This window comes from Dromaius novaehollandiae, chromosome 1 (genome assembly GCF_036370855.1).
Source record: "Dromaius novaehollandiae isolate bDroNov1 chromosome 1, bDroNov1.hap1, whole genome shotgun sequence".
NCBI lineage: Eukaryota > Metazoa > Chordata > Aves > Casuariiformes > Dromaiidae > Dromaius > Dromaius novaehollandiae.
The window spans coordinates 162185034-162202743 of NC_088098.1; the positions used below are offsets into that span (position 1 = coordinate 162185034).

The 17710-nt window shown below is 43.0% G+C and overlaps 1 protein-coding gene and 1 long non-coding RNA gene across 6 annotated transcripts in view; one reads left to right on the forward strand and one right to left on the reverse strand.

The window, feature by feature from the left end:
• FARP1 (FERM, ARH/RhoGEF and pleckstrin domain protein 1) overlaps positions 1-14923 on the reverse strand; it is a 217893-nt gene extending 202970 nt beyond the window's left edge. For 3 of the 5 annotated variants that reach the window (XM_026119414.2, XM_026119413.2, XM_026119410.2), the window contains exon 1: positions 14527-14922. Coding sequence is in view for 1 of the 5 variants with exons in the window: in XM_064504546.1 (XP_064360616.1) it covers positions 14527-14622 (96 nt within the window). In the remaining 4 variants the exon portion in view is untranslated. Of the gene's footprint in view, positions 1-14526 lie in introns of all 5 variants that reach the window. The other 2 variants (XM_064504545.1, XM_064504546.1) reach the window with 2 other exon arrangements.
• A 29-nt stretch (positions 14924-14952) lies between these two features.
• Positions 14953-17710, forward strand: part of LOC112994825 (uncharacterized) — a 47317-nt gene continuing 44559 nt past the window's right edge. The window contains exon 1 of the long non-coding RNA XR_003262033.2: positions 14953-15136. This is a non-coding gene — a long non-coding RNA (uncharacterized LOC112994825). The remainder of the gene's footprint in view (positions 15137-17710) is intronic.

Sequence of the window (17710 nt, forward strand, 5' to 3'; positions counted from 1 at the left end):
TCACCCTTCTTAAAACACAGGACTACTAACTACGAGCACTTAGTCATCATGGTTAGTGAATACTAACTATGCCTACAAGTTGGGAGGCTTATGGCTCAGTTCTCATCTGTCTGAAGTGCTTAACAAGATGGGAAATGGATAAACAACTATCCATTCAGGAAGCTGTTAGATCTCATAAGGTAAGGAAAAGAAATGAGATTATTTTTTCTGACAGAAGACAACGTAATCATAAAAAGATGTATAGGTGTGATTATTCATTCCTTTTAAAAACTCCCGCCCTCCCCCCCCAATTAATAAACTTTAAGCATAAAAGATGAGCAGAACAGCCAAAGGCAATATTGCTTTAAGGAAAAATAAATAGTATGTTACCACAACCCTCAGCATGCAAAGTGACTCCCAACTTTTTGCATGTGCTGCAAAAACAAGATACTATTTAGGCAGCTCTCTTAAAAGATTCGTTCGGTGAGCAGCCTTCAAAGCTACAAAGTTACATTCAAAGGAGAAAAAAAAAAAAAGTGGCTGTCTGGGTTGGTACGGAATACGCACTGCCAAGCAGCAGAAAACCTCAGTTAATGGATGTAAGGCATAGAGGCACCTTACTGAATTCCTGCAGCAAAGTGAAGTTTGCTTGAAGGCTTTCAAGGGATCAGAATTATATAAATGAACTCCTAATTAAAGGCAGTTCTTTAAAAACAAAGTGGAAACTTTAAAGCTTTCATAGTTTAACAAACTTTTAACATCTCAGGGAACAGAAACCATGCTCCACCAGCATGTTTTTCTTTAATCTCCCTTTCTTTGTCTCTAGCATATCCAAGAAATTACAAAATATACTTCTGTTATCACCTTTCAGCTCTAAAATAAAGACATACTAACCAAAATAGGTCATTATGGATCTATACCTTACTAACACAGATAAAATGACTAAGAACATGGTAACAAAAGCAAAGCCTGAGGTTATTAATCAGGAACTAGTTTAACTCAACATAAAAAGTAATGAGTACAGTGAGCAATTACAGCTCAAGAAAACAAATGCAGACAATATTTTATATAGCACAGAAAACAGCAGTTAGAAGAGAAATATTAAAATTCAGAAGCAAAAGAAAGAGACTGACAGAGCTAAAGGACCAGCAACTAGGTTACGCGTGATCTTTCTGAAAAGACAATTGACAGAAAGACCAACTGCTGTACAGCAAGTCCTCCTTCCCGCAGTTAGCATGCTGTGCTGGGACTGGGTGACCAGGAGCAGAACAACGGCTTCCAGGGGAGCCCACGAAACCACTGCAGCACAGCGGCATGGGAGCGACTCCTCAGCCGAGTTTGAAGATTTAGGAAGAATCAGGATGGTTTCGCAGAGGCTTACCATCAGGAAAAATCCCAGTTAAGATCCTAAACTATGAAGTAGCTTTCTTTTTTTTAAAAAAAAAAAAAAAAAAAAAAAAAAAAAAAAAAGGCAGCAGTGGTATTTATGACATCTGAAAGAAGCCTGAACAAAAACATCAGTCCTTATACGGTGTACCCTTGAATCAGATTATGGATACACAAAAGAAAATTAGGGACAATTGCCAAGACTCCTATAAACACTGGCTCAGGCCTGCCGTTACCTAAAACTTCTTCTTCAGTCTATTGCTGAAAATCTGGCTCTGCAGGCAATAAGAGCAAGAAACAGGAACTTCGTTCTACAAATCACTGAACACAAACTGGGACAGGTAATATCAAAGGTAAATTGTGAGTTACAATATAAAGTCCTGTCCACTAAAAAGATACATATTTACTCTTCAAAGTATCTAATCTGTTAAGTGACAGAAAACACTTTGACTTGTAAATCCATGGAAAAACTAAATTAGATGGATTTCTCTTAATGGAAAAATGACTGATATGGAAAAAAATCAGAAACATAACAGCCAGATTCTTTTGATAATCTGATAACTACCTCACAGTCGGTGCACATGCTTATTAAAGGTTTTTTCCTCTCTAAATCCCCTGGTAGAGAGCTTAAAAGTATACACAGAACTTAGAGTGGCAATGTATAGAATTTAAAGGCCATTTTAAATTTGAATTCTGTGATGATTACAAAGAAGTTCTTTAGCTGACTGTATTCTGCCACAGGGGATAAGGGAAAAAGCTTCCAACAAATCCATCAAGATTACTATCCGATACTAAGTTTGCCATTTTCAAACTTTCTAAACCATATACAATCATGTACAGGATCTTTTGTAACTTTTAAAGGCACCAAGCTAAAAAAAATTTTCTTTAGTTTTACTGGGCCATCAAAACCCCAGATAAGGCTGCAAAGATTTGCACACTCTAGTCACTGTCAAGAAAGCTGGAGAGCCAACAGGAAAGGAATACTATTCAAAACTTACATACTTACAGTTTTGATGAAGATGTATATGAACAAATCGCAAGTCTCAGGTCTTTATACCAACTATAGTTTTTTCTACAAGCTTATCGAAACTTTTCAAAACATAGATAAAATAGAATGTTCCTTCCAACACATTAACCTCATCAGTGGAATGGGAAAAGATAAATACTGATAGCATGGACAAATACCACAGAATGCTGTCACAGATGGTAAGTGTATTAAAAAGAAAGTTTGAGAAACAAAAAAATCTACATAGAAATCAAGAAGGAAAAACAAGTATACGTAGTACAAATAATCAATATCGGAGAACACCAGGTAATTCATATTACCTGAAAACCTCAAATATAGTATCAATGGAATCCCACATTCATTAAAGAAATTATTCAGATTGCAAATTGTGTTCTTTAGAATTCTTTGCCGCTTATTTCATGAAGAAAAACCATACCTTCATTAATATCTAGTGATTAAATGTATTTCCTCAGTCTTGGCCTTAAATCCAACAACGCTGTTGCCATTATATTTTTTACTCACAAACTGTCATTAAAACTAAGAGAGCGCAATGGCTTTTCCCAGGGCTGCCAGCAGCAGCACACATGATGCGCAGAAATAGAAGCACAGAACCTTGACTTTTATCATGCCTGTCTCCTACTCTGAAAAAAACTCAGCTTTATTAATAAATTGGGAAAAAAGGTACACACTACTAAAACACTGAATGTATATGCATATGGGAGTTGTGAGAAGGGGAAAAAGGGGGGAAATGGGGGAATAGAGTAGACAAAAGAAACAAGCCCAAAGAAATGGATTACTGTTCTTCTCTCAAACATGAGCTAACTACATATTGTGCAAGAGTAATCCCCCACGCAGTTGCATATATTCAAAGGTCAAGACTCTTGCTTTTCAACCATCCCCATCAATTCTTCTTCCCTGAAGAAAACATTATGAAGCTGCCCCACAGCACACGCTCTCAAACTTTGACTTCAGGAGTCCAGCCATGCACAGCGTAATATTGCATCAGGCACCATTAACACAGCCCTCAAAAGTTAGCTCTGTAACATAGTACACTTAAAGAATACAAGCACGACGAATAAAAACCAGCTAGCCAAGAGCTTCTATAGACTATTCTGTCTATACCAAAATACAATGGACATGTTATTAACACAACTGTTCCATCGCATTAACATTCAAAGGACTCATTTCACATATTTTGTTATGTGATTTTAATTTAAAAGCAGAACTCCCTTCTCTTGATGCTTTAAGAGCACTGAGGCAAAACCATTTTGACTATACTGAGAGCACTCAGTTTAGAGGGAAGGCTTGTACACATGTCCACCTAATAAGGAAACATTTCACCTGATCCAATAAGTATTAAAATTTTTTCTTTCCCAAACATACAACTGTATTTACATGAAGTAGAGTCCTTAAAACAAGTGCCCAAATCATTGCTATTCCTCTCTTGCAGCCCTCAGCAGCATGAGGAATTTGATGAAATTTCCTCAATAGGAGAAAGCTAAATAAACACTATAAATTAAACAAAACCATGATGATGATCTACTTGCAATTACTTCCAATTGATTTGAATCTTTATTATCCCCTCAAGCTTCAAACTTCATGGGGGGGGGGGGGGGGGAGAAAAAAAAAAAGAAAAGAAAAACAGGGATCAGGCCTTACTGGAGGAATACCAAAAAAGGAGTTGTGAAACTTTCCTTAAATGCATTCAAAACTAACCAAACGAGCTTTTCTTCCTGACAAGATTCCAATTAAATTTAGTTTGGAAGTCTAATGAAAAAATGAGTTATTCCAGGGTTTGTCCTAAACAAGTAACCTAATGCTTAGAAGTAATTTGATCACTAGTCAATACACACACCTACAAATTATAAATTGCTAGAACTTATTTTCTTTCACGCTTCCAAAAGACTTCCCAAAAGGGAATTTTAACCCAACTGACAAATTATAATCCAACTGTCAGGCATTTCAACCCCTTCAAAGTTGAGCCAAACTGCCATTTGATTGCAAAAAGAAACATACGCACACCATTGTACTAGGGTTGCTTACTGCAATTCAAATATTCTATGGGAAAACAAAAGTAGACAGTCTCAACCCACTCCTGGGAACTCCTCCCCAGGAAAATCCTGGAATTACTTGTAGATTTTCAAATATCCTCTTAGGCCTTGTTATATATTATCGTGTTGGTTTTATAATTAATTTTCAGGTATTAATTTTGTCAGGCTCAATCTACTTGCAAGGGCCAGAACTATTATTCTGATTAATTTTCTCTTCCACATCTCCAAATCACATTTTCCGCGCTAAGCTGGAACAGTACTCAAATCACATTTTCTAAAATTCACTGTGTCCTGAGATTAGCCCAGAGCTGTTGATGATGCAAGGCTTAAAGTTTCTAGAAGCATTGTACATTTTCCTGTAGACAGTTTTTAGATTTATAGTTATCATTTACCTTTCACAGTATACATCCAAGCTTCAGTACCAAGCTTGGAGTGTTTTTAAGTGGAAAGTACTCTGATTTGGTTTGGGGGTGAGCCTTTTTGTTTGACAGAGAAGTAGATCATACAATTTTAAGATCTTTTCTATTGAATTATGGTTACACTAAAATGAAAAATCTTCAAGTTTTCTTGAAGGACAGATATCATCTAATCCTGCAACTACAACTATCCTCAATAGGACACTCATTTTTGCAGAGAATCCACATCCAGAGATCAAGGGGTATGTCCAGCTCTCCCTGTTATTTTTTTTAATGTGACAGTGGGAGGAAAAATGTAGTTGTGTCACTTACCTCCCATCCATTGTGGTACATACTCAAATAGCTCACCATCTCTACAGCTAACTACTTTAGCTTTAATGGGGTTATTCTTTGCCCACATACTATTTTCTACTTATTACATATCTTGTGTTATTATTTTAAATAAATGTTAAAAACAGAAAACAGGTATTTTCAAACATTACTCTCACTTTGAAGGAAAATTTTGTAGTTTTCTTTACTGTCTAATGAAATCTTACCAACAGACAGCCAGGGGAGCCAAACCAGCAAGTACCTGATTAAGGGCAATACTGTGTTCAATGTTAATTCTCTCAGATATCTATTTGAATTCTTTTAGATATACAGACTTTTTTTTTTTTTTTTTTTGAACAGAGGAAAATGAAAAGTCTACAGCTTGCTTCCAGGAAAAAAGAATGCTTCTAGACTCTTAATCTCATTGCATGTATGAACACACACACACCCCTCCACCACAACAGTGATCTGATTTTTCAGTCAAACACTTGTAGTGTGCCACCATTAGTCTCTAGCTCTCCTCCATCATGTACTTTCTCTTCATTCAGAGAGACAGGAATGGCTTCTCCGTGCTTGGTTTTCTCAAACAGAAAGCTACCATCAAGTGTCATTTGCTCATCCATTGCTTCAGATGATCTTTGAAGCGTTACTATAACTAGAAACTGCTCCAATGGTTTATCTGGTGCCTTAGTATGCAGTCACATAGAATCAAAGAATACATATTTGAGACTGGATGGGACCCATGGAGATCATCTACTCCAACCTACCTGCCCAGAGCAGGTCAGCTACAGCAGGCTGTCCCACAGTGTGTCCGGTTAGGTAGCTATTGCCCACGAAATAAGAGAGAAATGCTTATGTTTAAGGTATTGCCTGAATGACATTTTCTCAGTTCAGGATTGGAAATTGTCCTTGATTTACACTTAAAAGGCTGGACAACTGGAGTTACACTTGACAGATATGCTGCTCTTGCACCATCACTTTGGTACTTCATTGGATAAAACTGCCCTTCATGACTATGTGAAACACTTCCAGATAACAATGGAACTTGCACTTGGTATATAGCGTGGCCAAGGTTTCTGATAAAGACTTCACTTTCTGGAAAGGCTTCATTATTGCTAGGTTTGGTTCCTCCCCACTAAGAACCGCTATGCAAACATGCTCACGTTTGGGCAACAACAGAGCTAATAACAATTGCTTTCCTTCAAATTGATATTCCTTGCCCCTAGCCTCTCCACTACAAAAAGCCAGCTGGTGCACAGCTCACTCTACCATACACCTCTTCTCCTGCCATCCTTCCCACCCCGTCTCTCTCTGGGGTCCTATTTACTCACTGCTAATTAGACAGCCGGACGTTGCTGCTGCTGCTTTGAGCAGTACCTACGTGACTGCCCAGCCAATATACGTGCTGACCAGCCAGCTGACGGGCAATGTGAGTGACTTCCAGCAACAGCAGTAATTTGCATCTCTCCTCCATCTATCACTTTTTTTTTTGAAATGAAACTTTATAGCTTTGTCTAATATGGTTGAAGTTACCCAACTATCTACAGAGATATAGATGGAGAATAATCAGAACCAAAGAGACAGCATGACTGTTCAAGCCTTAATTTTAAACAATTTGAAACAAAACTTTGGGACAGGAAAACCTGCCCTGTAAAATTACCATCAGCAACTTCACTTCTCCTTCAAGTCAGCTTAGTAATTCTTCCCGTCAAAGTTCACTTCTGACTCACTCATTTTAGGCAAACCGACCAAATACCCTTGGAATTGTTCAGTTTGTGACTTGTTTCCAAATTCAAGTATTATTAATAAATGCCAAACAGTGAGCAGAGCTCACTTACAATGCCTTTTAAAACCTTTTTTATATTGAAATGGCAGAGTCATTGCCCATTCTCTCCACTGGAATACTACCACACCATCTGCTTTGTCTTTTTGTTTTCAGTTGAGGCACTCTTGGAATATTTTCTGCTAGCTCCAGGTTCAATATTTAGTGACTGTATTCTATAGGCCTCCTGCCTTTTGTGTTTGTTTATGGGGCTTTTTTCATAGTTTCTGGCATTTTATTTTTCATAGTATTGAAAATTATGCTCAATATTTCAAAGGACATATGGGAAAAAATGGCTTTCCGCACCAAAACATTAAACATTTTTTTACACATTACTCCAGTTAATGTATAGCTAAGCTGTAAAAAAAAATGGCTAATGAATAACACAGGTTAACTGTAAGATTGTACTGCTGTAATCTTACTAAATGCACATACTGATATCTCTGTTTGAAAGCAATGAAAAAATTGAATATTTAATATGTTTAAAGGTAAACATTAGTGGCTTCAAGTCTTATAGATACAACACTAAACAGAAATTTTCAGGAGGAATTTTAGTGGAGATAAGATAGCAACTGAGGTCTTCAAATAAAGAGACTGAAAATTGCCTCCCAGCAGCCTTATCTTGAACAGGTTCACAAATTTTAACATCTGTAATGCACTGAGATTACTCAGTGTATCAAGGTATGCACATTCTTAAATCTCTACAAAGTACAACAACTGAATTTTCTCCTTTCCCCCCCCACTTTCTCCTTTCAGTATTTTTCATACTGATAAGGGCCTGAATACTAATCACTCCCTGGAAAACAGGAAACTCTCCTTCCAAGGAGAAACTGCACCAACTTCTGCAGATTCTTACTTTTACAAGATCTTTACCTTCTAAATTATTTCTAGCCTTGATGTTCAAGCAAATAACCTCAGACAGGACAAATTAAACCGATCATATTTTCCTTTAATCTGAAGAATTATCCAGCAAGAGCTGGCCAGAGCTTTCTCAGTTGTAATCATTGTTATTGCAATTGCAAGACTGCAGAGAATTAACCAAATAAAAACAAATCAAATTCATTTCACTTTGATGGTAAGCCATAAGCAGCAGCAAACTACAGGATAATTCATGGCAGACTGAAAGACAAACAAGAGAAGGGAATGGAAGAACAGGAAAAGCCTTCTCTCCCCATCCCCCCAAAGATGCCTCTCCTCCCTTCCCCTAATCATAGGAAGAGCAGGGTGGCCAGGGAACTGCTCCAACTTTGTCAGGTACCTGCTGTGTTCCCAGAGCCTCTGAATGACGGGAAGCCCTGTTCCACCAGAATAGCGATATTGCCATGTCCTCTCTTTTCCTCCTGAAGATGTTTATTTTCAGCATTTATTTTAACTTATTAATGTAAGGGAGAACATCTATATATAGCGTAAGAGTTTGCTCAGCAATCCTGCCCCTCTTTGTGCAAGTCTGTGATTTCCACCTACCTCATAACGGAAAAAGGAAAGCTCCAAATGACATACCTGCCATTTCAAATAAGTGAATAGTAACCCTCCCCTCCCCCAAACTTGTAGGCCAAAATCAATGCCACGCAAGCCTGGCAAACAGGAAGCTTAATTATTCTAACATGTGCAACTGAAGCGATAGGGAGTTTCACGGTAAAACTGATAGGGAGAGACATAAAAGACTAATGAGCAGCCTGCCTGTGCTCCACTGCAGGACTAACAAAGGTCCCTGCAGGACACCTTCAATGTTGTTCAGTGAGGAGACAGAGCCTGGGAGATACCCAAAAATAACATTCAGGGATGTATGGAAGAAATGAACACACGTTGTCTGCAGTTCAAGGGCTTAATTCATGCACCGAAAAAAATTATTTGAGAGAGGAGAGTAACCAACAGAAGACTGCGTGATGTAGTGCAGAAAGAGCCAATTAAATGTACACAGGTTACTGAGCAGCCAGACCCTCTTAGTGTTATTTGATCGCCAGCCTAGTGCTATGCCTGCTACTTGAATAAACTGACAAATCTCTTCTTGACTTGAGCCTGTGGTATAGGTGACTGAAAGAAAAGGTCCTTGATTAAGGAGATGCAGTCGTCAGTGTTATTAGTGACCAGCGATCAAAGAACCGGTCCTGCAATAATCGGGAGTGAAAGACACAGGAGGGCCAACAGTGGCCAGCAGAAGCGGCAGCCCCTAGAAGGAAGAAGCCAGCACTACCAACTGTCATGTATTACTGATTGGTTTTCCAGTTTAACAGTAAGTCATCTTTTAACCTACCTCTTCTCTAGTAATATTTTGTACAAGACAATCCAGGTAACCTACCAGCCTGTCCTAGAGGCAGCGATCACATTTCCTCTATTCATACAGAGCACATCGCCCACACTCAATAAACTGAGTTGTCGTTTCAAGCAGGGATGGCTTGCTACTAATATCTCAGAGCAAAAAATCACAGCTTTTCTTCAGACAGAACTGCCCATAGGCCAAGTCTCCAGCTGCAAAATTTCCATAATACCTTGTGTATTCCTACACTAGAGATGCTTTGGAGAGCACTATACCTTGGCAGAGTCTCCTTTAGTTGCACCACATATCCCTTTCACTTCTGTGAACATACCACTGAGGGAGGGAGAGCTTGGGAGGGCAATTTAGAGAGTCTTAAAAGACAGCAGAATCATTTGTCAAATTGAGAGTAGTAGTCTCTTAATGTATTTTCATGATGGCAATTTCAGTCACCCTGCAAGCTCCAGACTGTTACTTTGGCCCCAAAAAGGACTCAGCACATTTGGAAGGAAACTGGGACTGCAATTGTGGTTAATGTTACTATGCATTTTAGAAACCTTGTACCCAGGGACAGCAAACTGGCGTGAATGTTAAGGTAGAAGAAAGATTTTTAATGGCAAGCAGAGCACTGCAAAGGCAAGATACTGTCAATATGGGAACCAGCAACACTGCCTCAGAGACGGGATCTCCCACGTTTCAGTGGGCTTCACTCACTTTATAACATGGAAAAGAAAAACACAGTCTGGAAAAACTGAAATAGCTAACATCTCACAAGTTTTCCTTGGGACTAGTAGCAAATATTTATTGTATAGAAGTCTTCTACTGTATACCTAAGTACCCAGATTTCATGACAACACTACACATGAGCAAAACTGATTTAATTGTACGGAATCCAGTGTGTAACATTCAATGGCACACAAAGGCATGTTACAAAATTGCAAATTCCCTTGGAGAGCAAGGCAAACTCCACGAACTTCACGCGCAAGACTTCATTTTATTTGGATATCAACTAATACCATCATATTTTTTTCTTTAAGCCCTTTTGGCATCCAGAAGTTAGAACAATTTCCTCTATTTCTAATTCCAGATAAAAAAAAAGTAGTTTTATACCCTGTGCCTCAAATCCCCCAAACAGGTATATAATGTTTTCATTTCTCATAACATTTAATCAACTTTATTTCATTACAGACAAGGTTAAGAAGCCTCTATGCTGCAATTGATTACAAGCAAGATAGTGCTGACATCTGATAAAGACTGACCTAATTGTCTAATTCATCTACTTTTCTGCAGGCCAAATTTACTGACATTTATACAAATTCAAAACTGACTGAGCCTGATGACCTTTTATGCCTCTGTAATTAGTCATCTCTGCCTTTACAACCAGAAAAGCAAGTTGCCCCTTCACTTCCACTAATTCAGCAGTCCATCCGTAAACTATAAACTTCAGTCTCAGCACCTACCAGCCAGAAAAAGTATGTGTACACAAACACACACACACACACACGCTCCCTACAAACTGCAGCCTTTCAAGCCCACAAAATTAAGCCTGGAAAGGTCATTTTAAGATAAACATGCCCAGTTCTAAAAGAAGAAGCAGAGCAAGCAAGGCAAGTTGGTAGAGGCAAGTTCAATAAACAGCATTTTTATCATGCTTTTCTAAAAAAAGACAGTTTAAAATAAGGACAGTGGCATAGTCAAGCACCATAAAAAGACAATCAAAAAAATCAAACCAGAAACCAAAACAAAAACGAGTAACCTTGATCTCTATCAGTTAGATTGCAGCACAGTATGAAAAGTACAATGCAAATACATCACTTCTGCACTAGAATGTAACCAAGAAGATCAGTAATACTTGGATTTAACTGCAGAAAATATTAGTTCAAACTCTATGTATATAAGGATATTGGTTTTGGAAACCAATCCTACAGTTGCAAAAATACTTCCCATTATTAATGTAAGTTTAAAAAGATGAGATGAGTCAATTCCATTGAAGTTACGTTCTGGATCTCCACAACAGTCAGCAAGATACAGATCTGAATTTCCCCAAGAGAAGCAAAGGGGAGGATTAGGTCAGAGCACTGAGTTGCACTTCAAATTCCAGTCTTAATAAACAGCAACGTTGTCAATTACGGCAGGCTGGGACAGACGATCATTAACCACCAGTGAATACGCAGCCTCATTCTCTGGACTCTTTCCCTCCTGGAAAATCTGAAGACATGAAAACAGCTGGCAGCTTGTGTACAAGTCTTTAGCCCAATGTCAACCCTGAAGTTCCTCAGTCCTCCAGCCAACTTCTCACTAAAAACACTATGAAAACAACACAGTCCCATGGACCATCTTCCCCAGCCTCGTGCGCTAACTGGTCCCAGTTTCATAATCACTGCAGCAGTCAGTCTCTTTCAGAAATCCATGTTCTTGGGAGGGTGGCTAATTACACTCTTCACCATCCGAACTATCTATGCCCAAGAGAAAAATCAATGACTTAATAAAAAGATATTTCGAATGAGAGGATTTGTTTTGCACAGTTCTGTCATGAAACATGCATAATCTAACAAGTTGCCAGCACTAACAGCCTTATGTTCATCAGTGTCAAGACTTTTTGTATTTTTTAAATGAAATGGTATTTTTCATCATAAATGAATTAAAGTGGAAGTTCATTTTTTTCTAAGTCAAGTTGATCTGAAATCAACAGGGAAGTTTACTGAATAGTTCTATAAATTTGTATTTCTGCAGAAAACCAAAAGTTAACATTAAAATTCAGATAGAGAATTCCATCTCCTAAAGTTAGTCTTTTCTTTTTTAAACCATCACCTTTAAATGGTGTTTCCCCTTTGGTCATTTATCAGCCACAATTTTTGTTCACAAAGCCTGGTTACAAGAAGCTTGCTTTAAATATTGTTTAAACAATGACTAATGAACTGTGTCAACTTGAAACAAAGGGATTTCCAAATTGAAATCCAGGCATTAAAAAAACAGTTAGGCTATGGTTATTACACATTCAGCCTCTTACCAACTTCTGACATCTTGAAGTCATATGTTACTACGTGTTAAGCATTCTGTCCGCTTTCCTTGTTTCTCTGGCTTGTTCAACCTCAAGAAAACAGAGTGCACAAGGAAAAAACCATTTCACTGGCCCTACATAAGACATTGAAAAAAACAGAGAAATTCAGTTTTCTAACCTCTTCCCACTATGAAGAGGCTTAGCCTGACCAGCAGCATTAATCCCTTCTACATTTAAACTTACACTCAAGTCGGGGGGGGGGGGGGGGGCAAGAACTTATCATGTGTTTGAGCAGATATCAATGCCTAAACTTTCAAAAATACCATAGCGGTTATAATTCAGTGCATTCTGCATACTCCCTAATCTTTGCTATTTATGAAGTAAAGAAAGAGAACCTATCCAATCTTAAGAATAAAATCGTGTTGAAAACTAAGTTTTGAATTAAAAAGCAAAGTCCCAGAGTAATTACAATTTGCTCGGAGCAGAACACTCCTGATATGGAAGGCTAGGCTAAAATGGGAAAATAAGCTTTCACCTGGCCACGTGAACAGCTTGGTCCTTAAACATGAACGTTTCGAGTGAAGTGCAAGTCTGGCCAACTACAAGTCCCAGCATGCAATGCAGTGGGCATAGCAAACACAGTTCACTTCATGTCAATCAGCTAAGAGTTTCAAGATCCTGGCAGGTTGGACACGTGAGGCATAGCTAAGAGGATTTTGTACTTTCTTGGTATGCAGGACCATTTCTAGGTGACTCAAATCCACAAATTAGCGAGACACCAGAATGCTGAAACGAACATGGCTAAGTGCAAGAAAGAGATATATTAATTCAGAGGAATGCTTGGTGCTTTTCTTAACTGCATTCCTCAAGAATTTTATTTCTGTTGGCTGGACTCCAATATCAACTGCTTACTGTAAATATGTATTGGAAGCAATACATGGAGCAAGAGTCAAAGTATGTAGGAGATACAAATAATAAAACAGCCGAGTGATAGTGTTCCCGTAGAGCAATCATCTTTCCACTCTCCAGGGACAGATCTCTTTGAAGGAAACCCTGTCCGAAGCCTGTGACTAAAAAAGATACTCCACACGTTTCATTTATTTGGTGCCAGCAATCAAGCAAATCCAGCAACTTAAAAAACAAAACAAGAGTTTGCATGTACTAAGAAAAAAAAAAAGGCACAGAATCATGAAAGATAAGGCCTACTGCACACAAACTCCACCTCTGAAAATAAAGTTGTTTAATCAAAACCTTTCCCCTACAGTTAATGCCTTATGGACACAGATCCTACTGATGAGTGGACAAACACTCCGTTTCGAAAGCGGCGAACTTTTATTTATTTATTTATTTATTTTAGCTCCAGCACAGCCGAGGCGTCGACGACACGAGGCCAGGCGCACCGCGGCACTTCCCTAGGCGCGACGGCGGGGAGGGCGGCGACGGCCGCCACAGGCGCGACGCCACGAGCCGCCCCGCCCCAACGGCTGGGGGAGCCCGGGGTCGGCGCTGGCCCCGGGGCGAGCCAGGTGCCGCCGCCTGCCTCCCTCCCGCCCCCGCGGGGCAGCTCTCCCGGGCCGCCCCCGCGCCGGGAGCCGCGGCGCGCTGCCCTCAGACGCCCCGCCGCCCCGGGCGGGCTGCCGGGCTGGCCCAAACCGAGGCGGGAGGCGTCGCCTCCCCCGTGTCAGCCCCTCGGCCCCTTTGTAAGCCAGGATCGCGGCTCAGCCCAGGCAGGAAGGGGGCTGAAAGCTGAGGGAAGGCGAGTGGGGGGCGCAGGCAGGGCTAAGGCGCCCCTCAGCTCTGTTCGGGACCGCGAGCCGCCGCAAGGCTCCCGGCCCGCCGCGAGGACGCCCGGGGCGTCCCGCCCGCCGCCGGGCCGCGTCCCAGCCCGGGGGCCAAACAAAAGGCACTAAGTTGTGCGGCAGCCCCGGCCGCCGCCGCCCGGTGTCCGGACTGCGCCCGGCCGCGGGGAAGCGGGGGAGGGCGGACCAGGCGCCGCTCGGCGCGGTGCCTCCCGCGGATTACCCGCGCTAATGGCATTAAGCGGGGCTGAGCGGCGCCCGCGGGGTGTCCACCGGGCAGCGCGGCCCCGCGGCTGTCACCGCCCGCGGAGGGGTGGCGGTGCCGGGGGGAGGGGGCGGCGGTGCCGGCGCAGGGCGTCGCTCCCCGCCGCCGCCGCTGCCCCACGCCTTCGCCGCCTCGCGGGCGGGTCTCGCCGCCCGCCCCGCAGCCCCGGCCGCCGTGCCCGGCGGGGCGGGCGCCACCCGCTGCCGCCCGGCCCCATTGTTCGCCGTGCCGCCCTTACCGTGCGCGGGGCTGGGGCTGCGCGGGCTCCCGCTGGCTCTCCTCGCTGCGGCTGGTGCAGGGGCAGTCGGGCTTGGCCGCCGGAGGTCCGAGCCATTAAAAGCTCCGCGGGGAGGAGGAGGAGGAGGAGGAGAAGGAGGAGGAGGAGGAGAAGGCGGCGGCAGGAGTGGTGGCGGCTGGGGGAGGAGGAGGAGGACAGCGGGGGGCTCGCGGGAGCAGGGTCGCCATGTCCGGCTTTGCAAGGGGGAAGAGTCCGGCGGGCTGGGCGCTGAGGAGAAGGAGGGCAGGCGACGGGGGCCGGGGCAGCCTGCTGCCGCCCGCCGACCGGGGGAGCTGGAACTGGACGCCGCTCTGCCGCGGCTGCACCTCCCCTAACCCTGCCCCCTCCCGGAGGGGGAGCCGCCGGCGGCAGGAGGCGGCCGAGAGCCCCCTCCAGCGTTCACAGGCGGCGGCGGCGGCGCGCCATGGCCGCTCGCCTCGCCTCGGTGCGGCGCGGCCAGCGGCAGTGGCAGGAGCAGGGCGCCCGCCTCGGCGCGGCCGCAGGGACTCGGGCAGCCCGTCGTGGGGAAGGAGCAGGAGGAGGAGGAGGAGCGACCACCGCCCTGCGCCAGGTGCGGTGCCGGGGGAGGGCACGTACCCTCCTCTCCGGCAGAAGGGGTGGGCAGCGCCCCCGTGCCCGCGGCGTGGGCGCTGCCGCCTGTGGCGAGGCGGCGTGAGGGAAGGGTTAAGCCCGGATTAACTCCCGCGCTGGGGGGGCAGCGGGCGCGGCGAGGGGCAGGGCGTGCGGCAGGGGCTGCGAGGGGAACGGCGTGCGGGCAGGGGCTGCGAGGGGCGAAGCGGCGGTGCCGCGGGGTGCCTGGCTTCCCGCCGCAGGGTGCTGACCCGGAGCGACGGGCGGCAGGTGCCCTGTGTCATCGCGCCCCCCTTTTTAGTGCATTTAGTGCGGCTCCCAGAGGTAGGACCGTCTCAGGTGGGTGCTTTTGGTAGGAGTCTACCGAAAGCAGGAGGTTAGGAGGAGGTTTCAGGAATCAGTGGAGAACAGATGGACGCGTGATTTACTGAGAGGCAGTCCTTCACAGTCATGCTTTAAGACTCCATACTCTTGGACACCAGAGAAACCAAAGGGCTAGGCAGTGTATTCATATTTTCTGGTTACTGGTCAGTAACCTATTTTTTCTCCCTCATTAAATGACCACAGACCACAGCACTGTAAAACTGAACAAGTAGCAGCAGTCCACGCTTCAAGGGCTTTCTCAAAAAAGTCTCCAGTCTGTGCATCGAAAGGAGAACACCAGGCAAAAGCTGGGGCTGGGGGGACACCTTTTCCAGACATGCTGTATATTGCCTCAGAGAAGACCTGGATCTATGGTGAAAAGGCTCTCAGACACACTTAGGACCAGCATAACTATTTGCCCTTACAACACTGTTATCCATTTACGTAGCTGCAGCATTAGGATGTGCATCTCTTTAGGCCTCTTCCTAGATTCCACCCAGAATTTGTCTGGAAGATGACTGGACAGTGCACACTTATGAGTGATACAGAGGAAAGACTTCAGGTCTTTGAAGTTCACTCAGTGACCCAGCAGGGAGCAGTGAAGTAGGAATGTTTGTAAAGTAATCGAGACCCATGCTTCCCTTCCGAGCATTTAGCATTTACAGACCGTTTGAGGAGCCCAGCTATCTCTGCGTTTTCATCCCTGGGGGAAAGAGAAAAGATATGTGAATGCTATAAATATTTTCTCCTCTAAGCCTTGCCCTTGCTTAATCCCAAAAGACAAATTCCTCTGCTGTTGACAGTAATGCCTCTATGCACAAACACCTCACTAGAGATACCTGGATGCATGTGCCAGCCAACTTTGTGAGATCAAGTGGAGAACTTCATTTCTTTGGACAGTTCTGAAACCTTAACCAAAGTACATGGATTACTGACTGAAAGGCTGGGAATCGTCCTTAGCTGTCAGTATTTGATAAGATAGTAACCACTGTTATTTCCCGCAGACTTTTTCCCTACAAAATCCGTGATCTGTCTGTAAAAAAGAAAGTTTAACATACACATTCTAACAATATGAACTGTGAATAAAAAACACTAAAGTAATAAAAAAGTTACCTTTTTCCAGACACTTATGTCAACAGCTTTAACTGTTAATTAAGGTACAGCTAGGGTAAGAGCAGCACAGCAAGGGTCAACAGTAGCACTTGGAATTTCCTGGTGCATTTTATGTACACTTTCAAATCACTAATGCTTCATTCCCACCTAACAAAGAGTTGTTGTAATCTGCATCAAATGAGTGAGATCATCTTCAGTGCCTTCCAAGTTTGAGTGACCTTGAAACTTTTCTCAATACTACCAGAAGTAACAGATTGCCCTGCAGCTACTGTACATTTATTACAGTGCTGCAAAAAGCAACAGTGAAGTATTGTCCTGAATGGTGTACTTACTGAAACATCAAAGATGGCAACAAGTTGTTCATTTCTTCAGGAACCATATGTTTGTATATGCTTGTATGTGTTTTATTTATTTGACCCTTGCTTCTGATTCATAGATCTTTTGAAAGTATCAAGCACAACCAGGAACTGACATCTAAACAGACTTTACTGTCTGTCCTGTGTGGCATTTATCCAGTCAGTCATAAAGTCATCTTTCCCCCATCTATTCCCATTGACTCTCTTTACAGTAGTAAGCATCAGTTTTTCCTCTGATAAGAATTTCTCTCTGGGAAATTACCCATGGCAGCAACTTGCGCTCTTCTGATGTGAATGCTAAGAAGAGCATTCATTGTTGCTGTTAGACTCCTGTAGTACATAGGGTCACATTTTTTTCCCTATTGAATGACATGTGGAGTTTGCTGTGACATCAAATAAACATCAGAATTTGAGACAGACAGTATTTGTTTTTGAAAAGTGTCTGAAAAATGGTTCTACTTAGTTCATGTTTCTGAAAGAAGAAAAGATAAGCTTTGTCTGCATCCGCTAACACACAAGAACTGGAACTGAGTTTCAGAATGAGCAAGACCAAAGTGGCACCATTGTTCACTTCTGCCTTACCTGATAAGGGAGAACCCAAGAGAAGAGAAGGGAAGGGAAGGAGAAAATGTCTAAGAGAGTTCTGCTGTCTTGAGAGATTGCCCCTCTGTTCCTTCTGTCTCTTCCCTTGTTAGGAAAGAAACAGCAACAGCTAGTGTGGA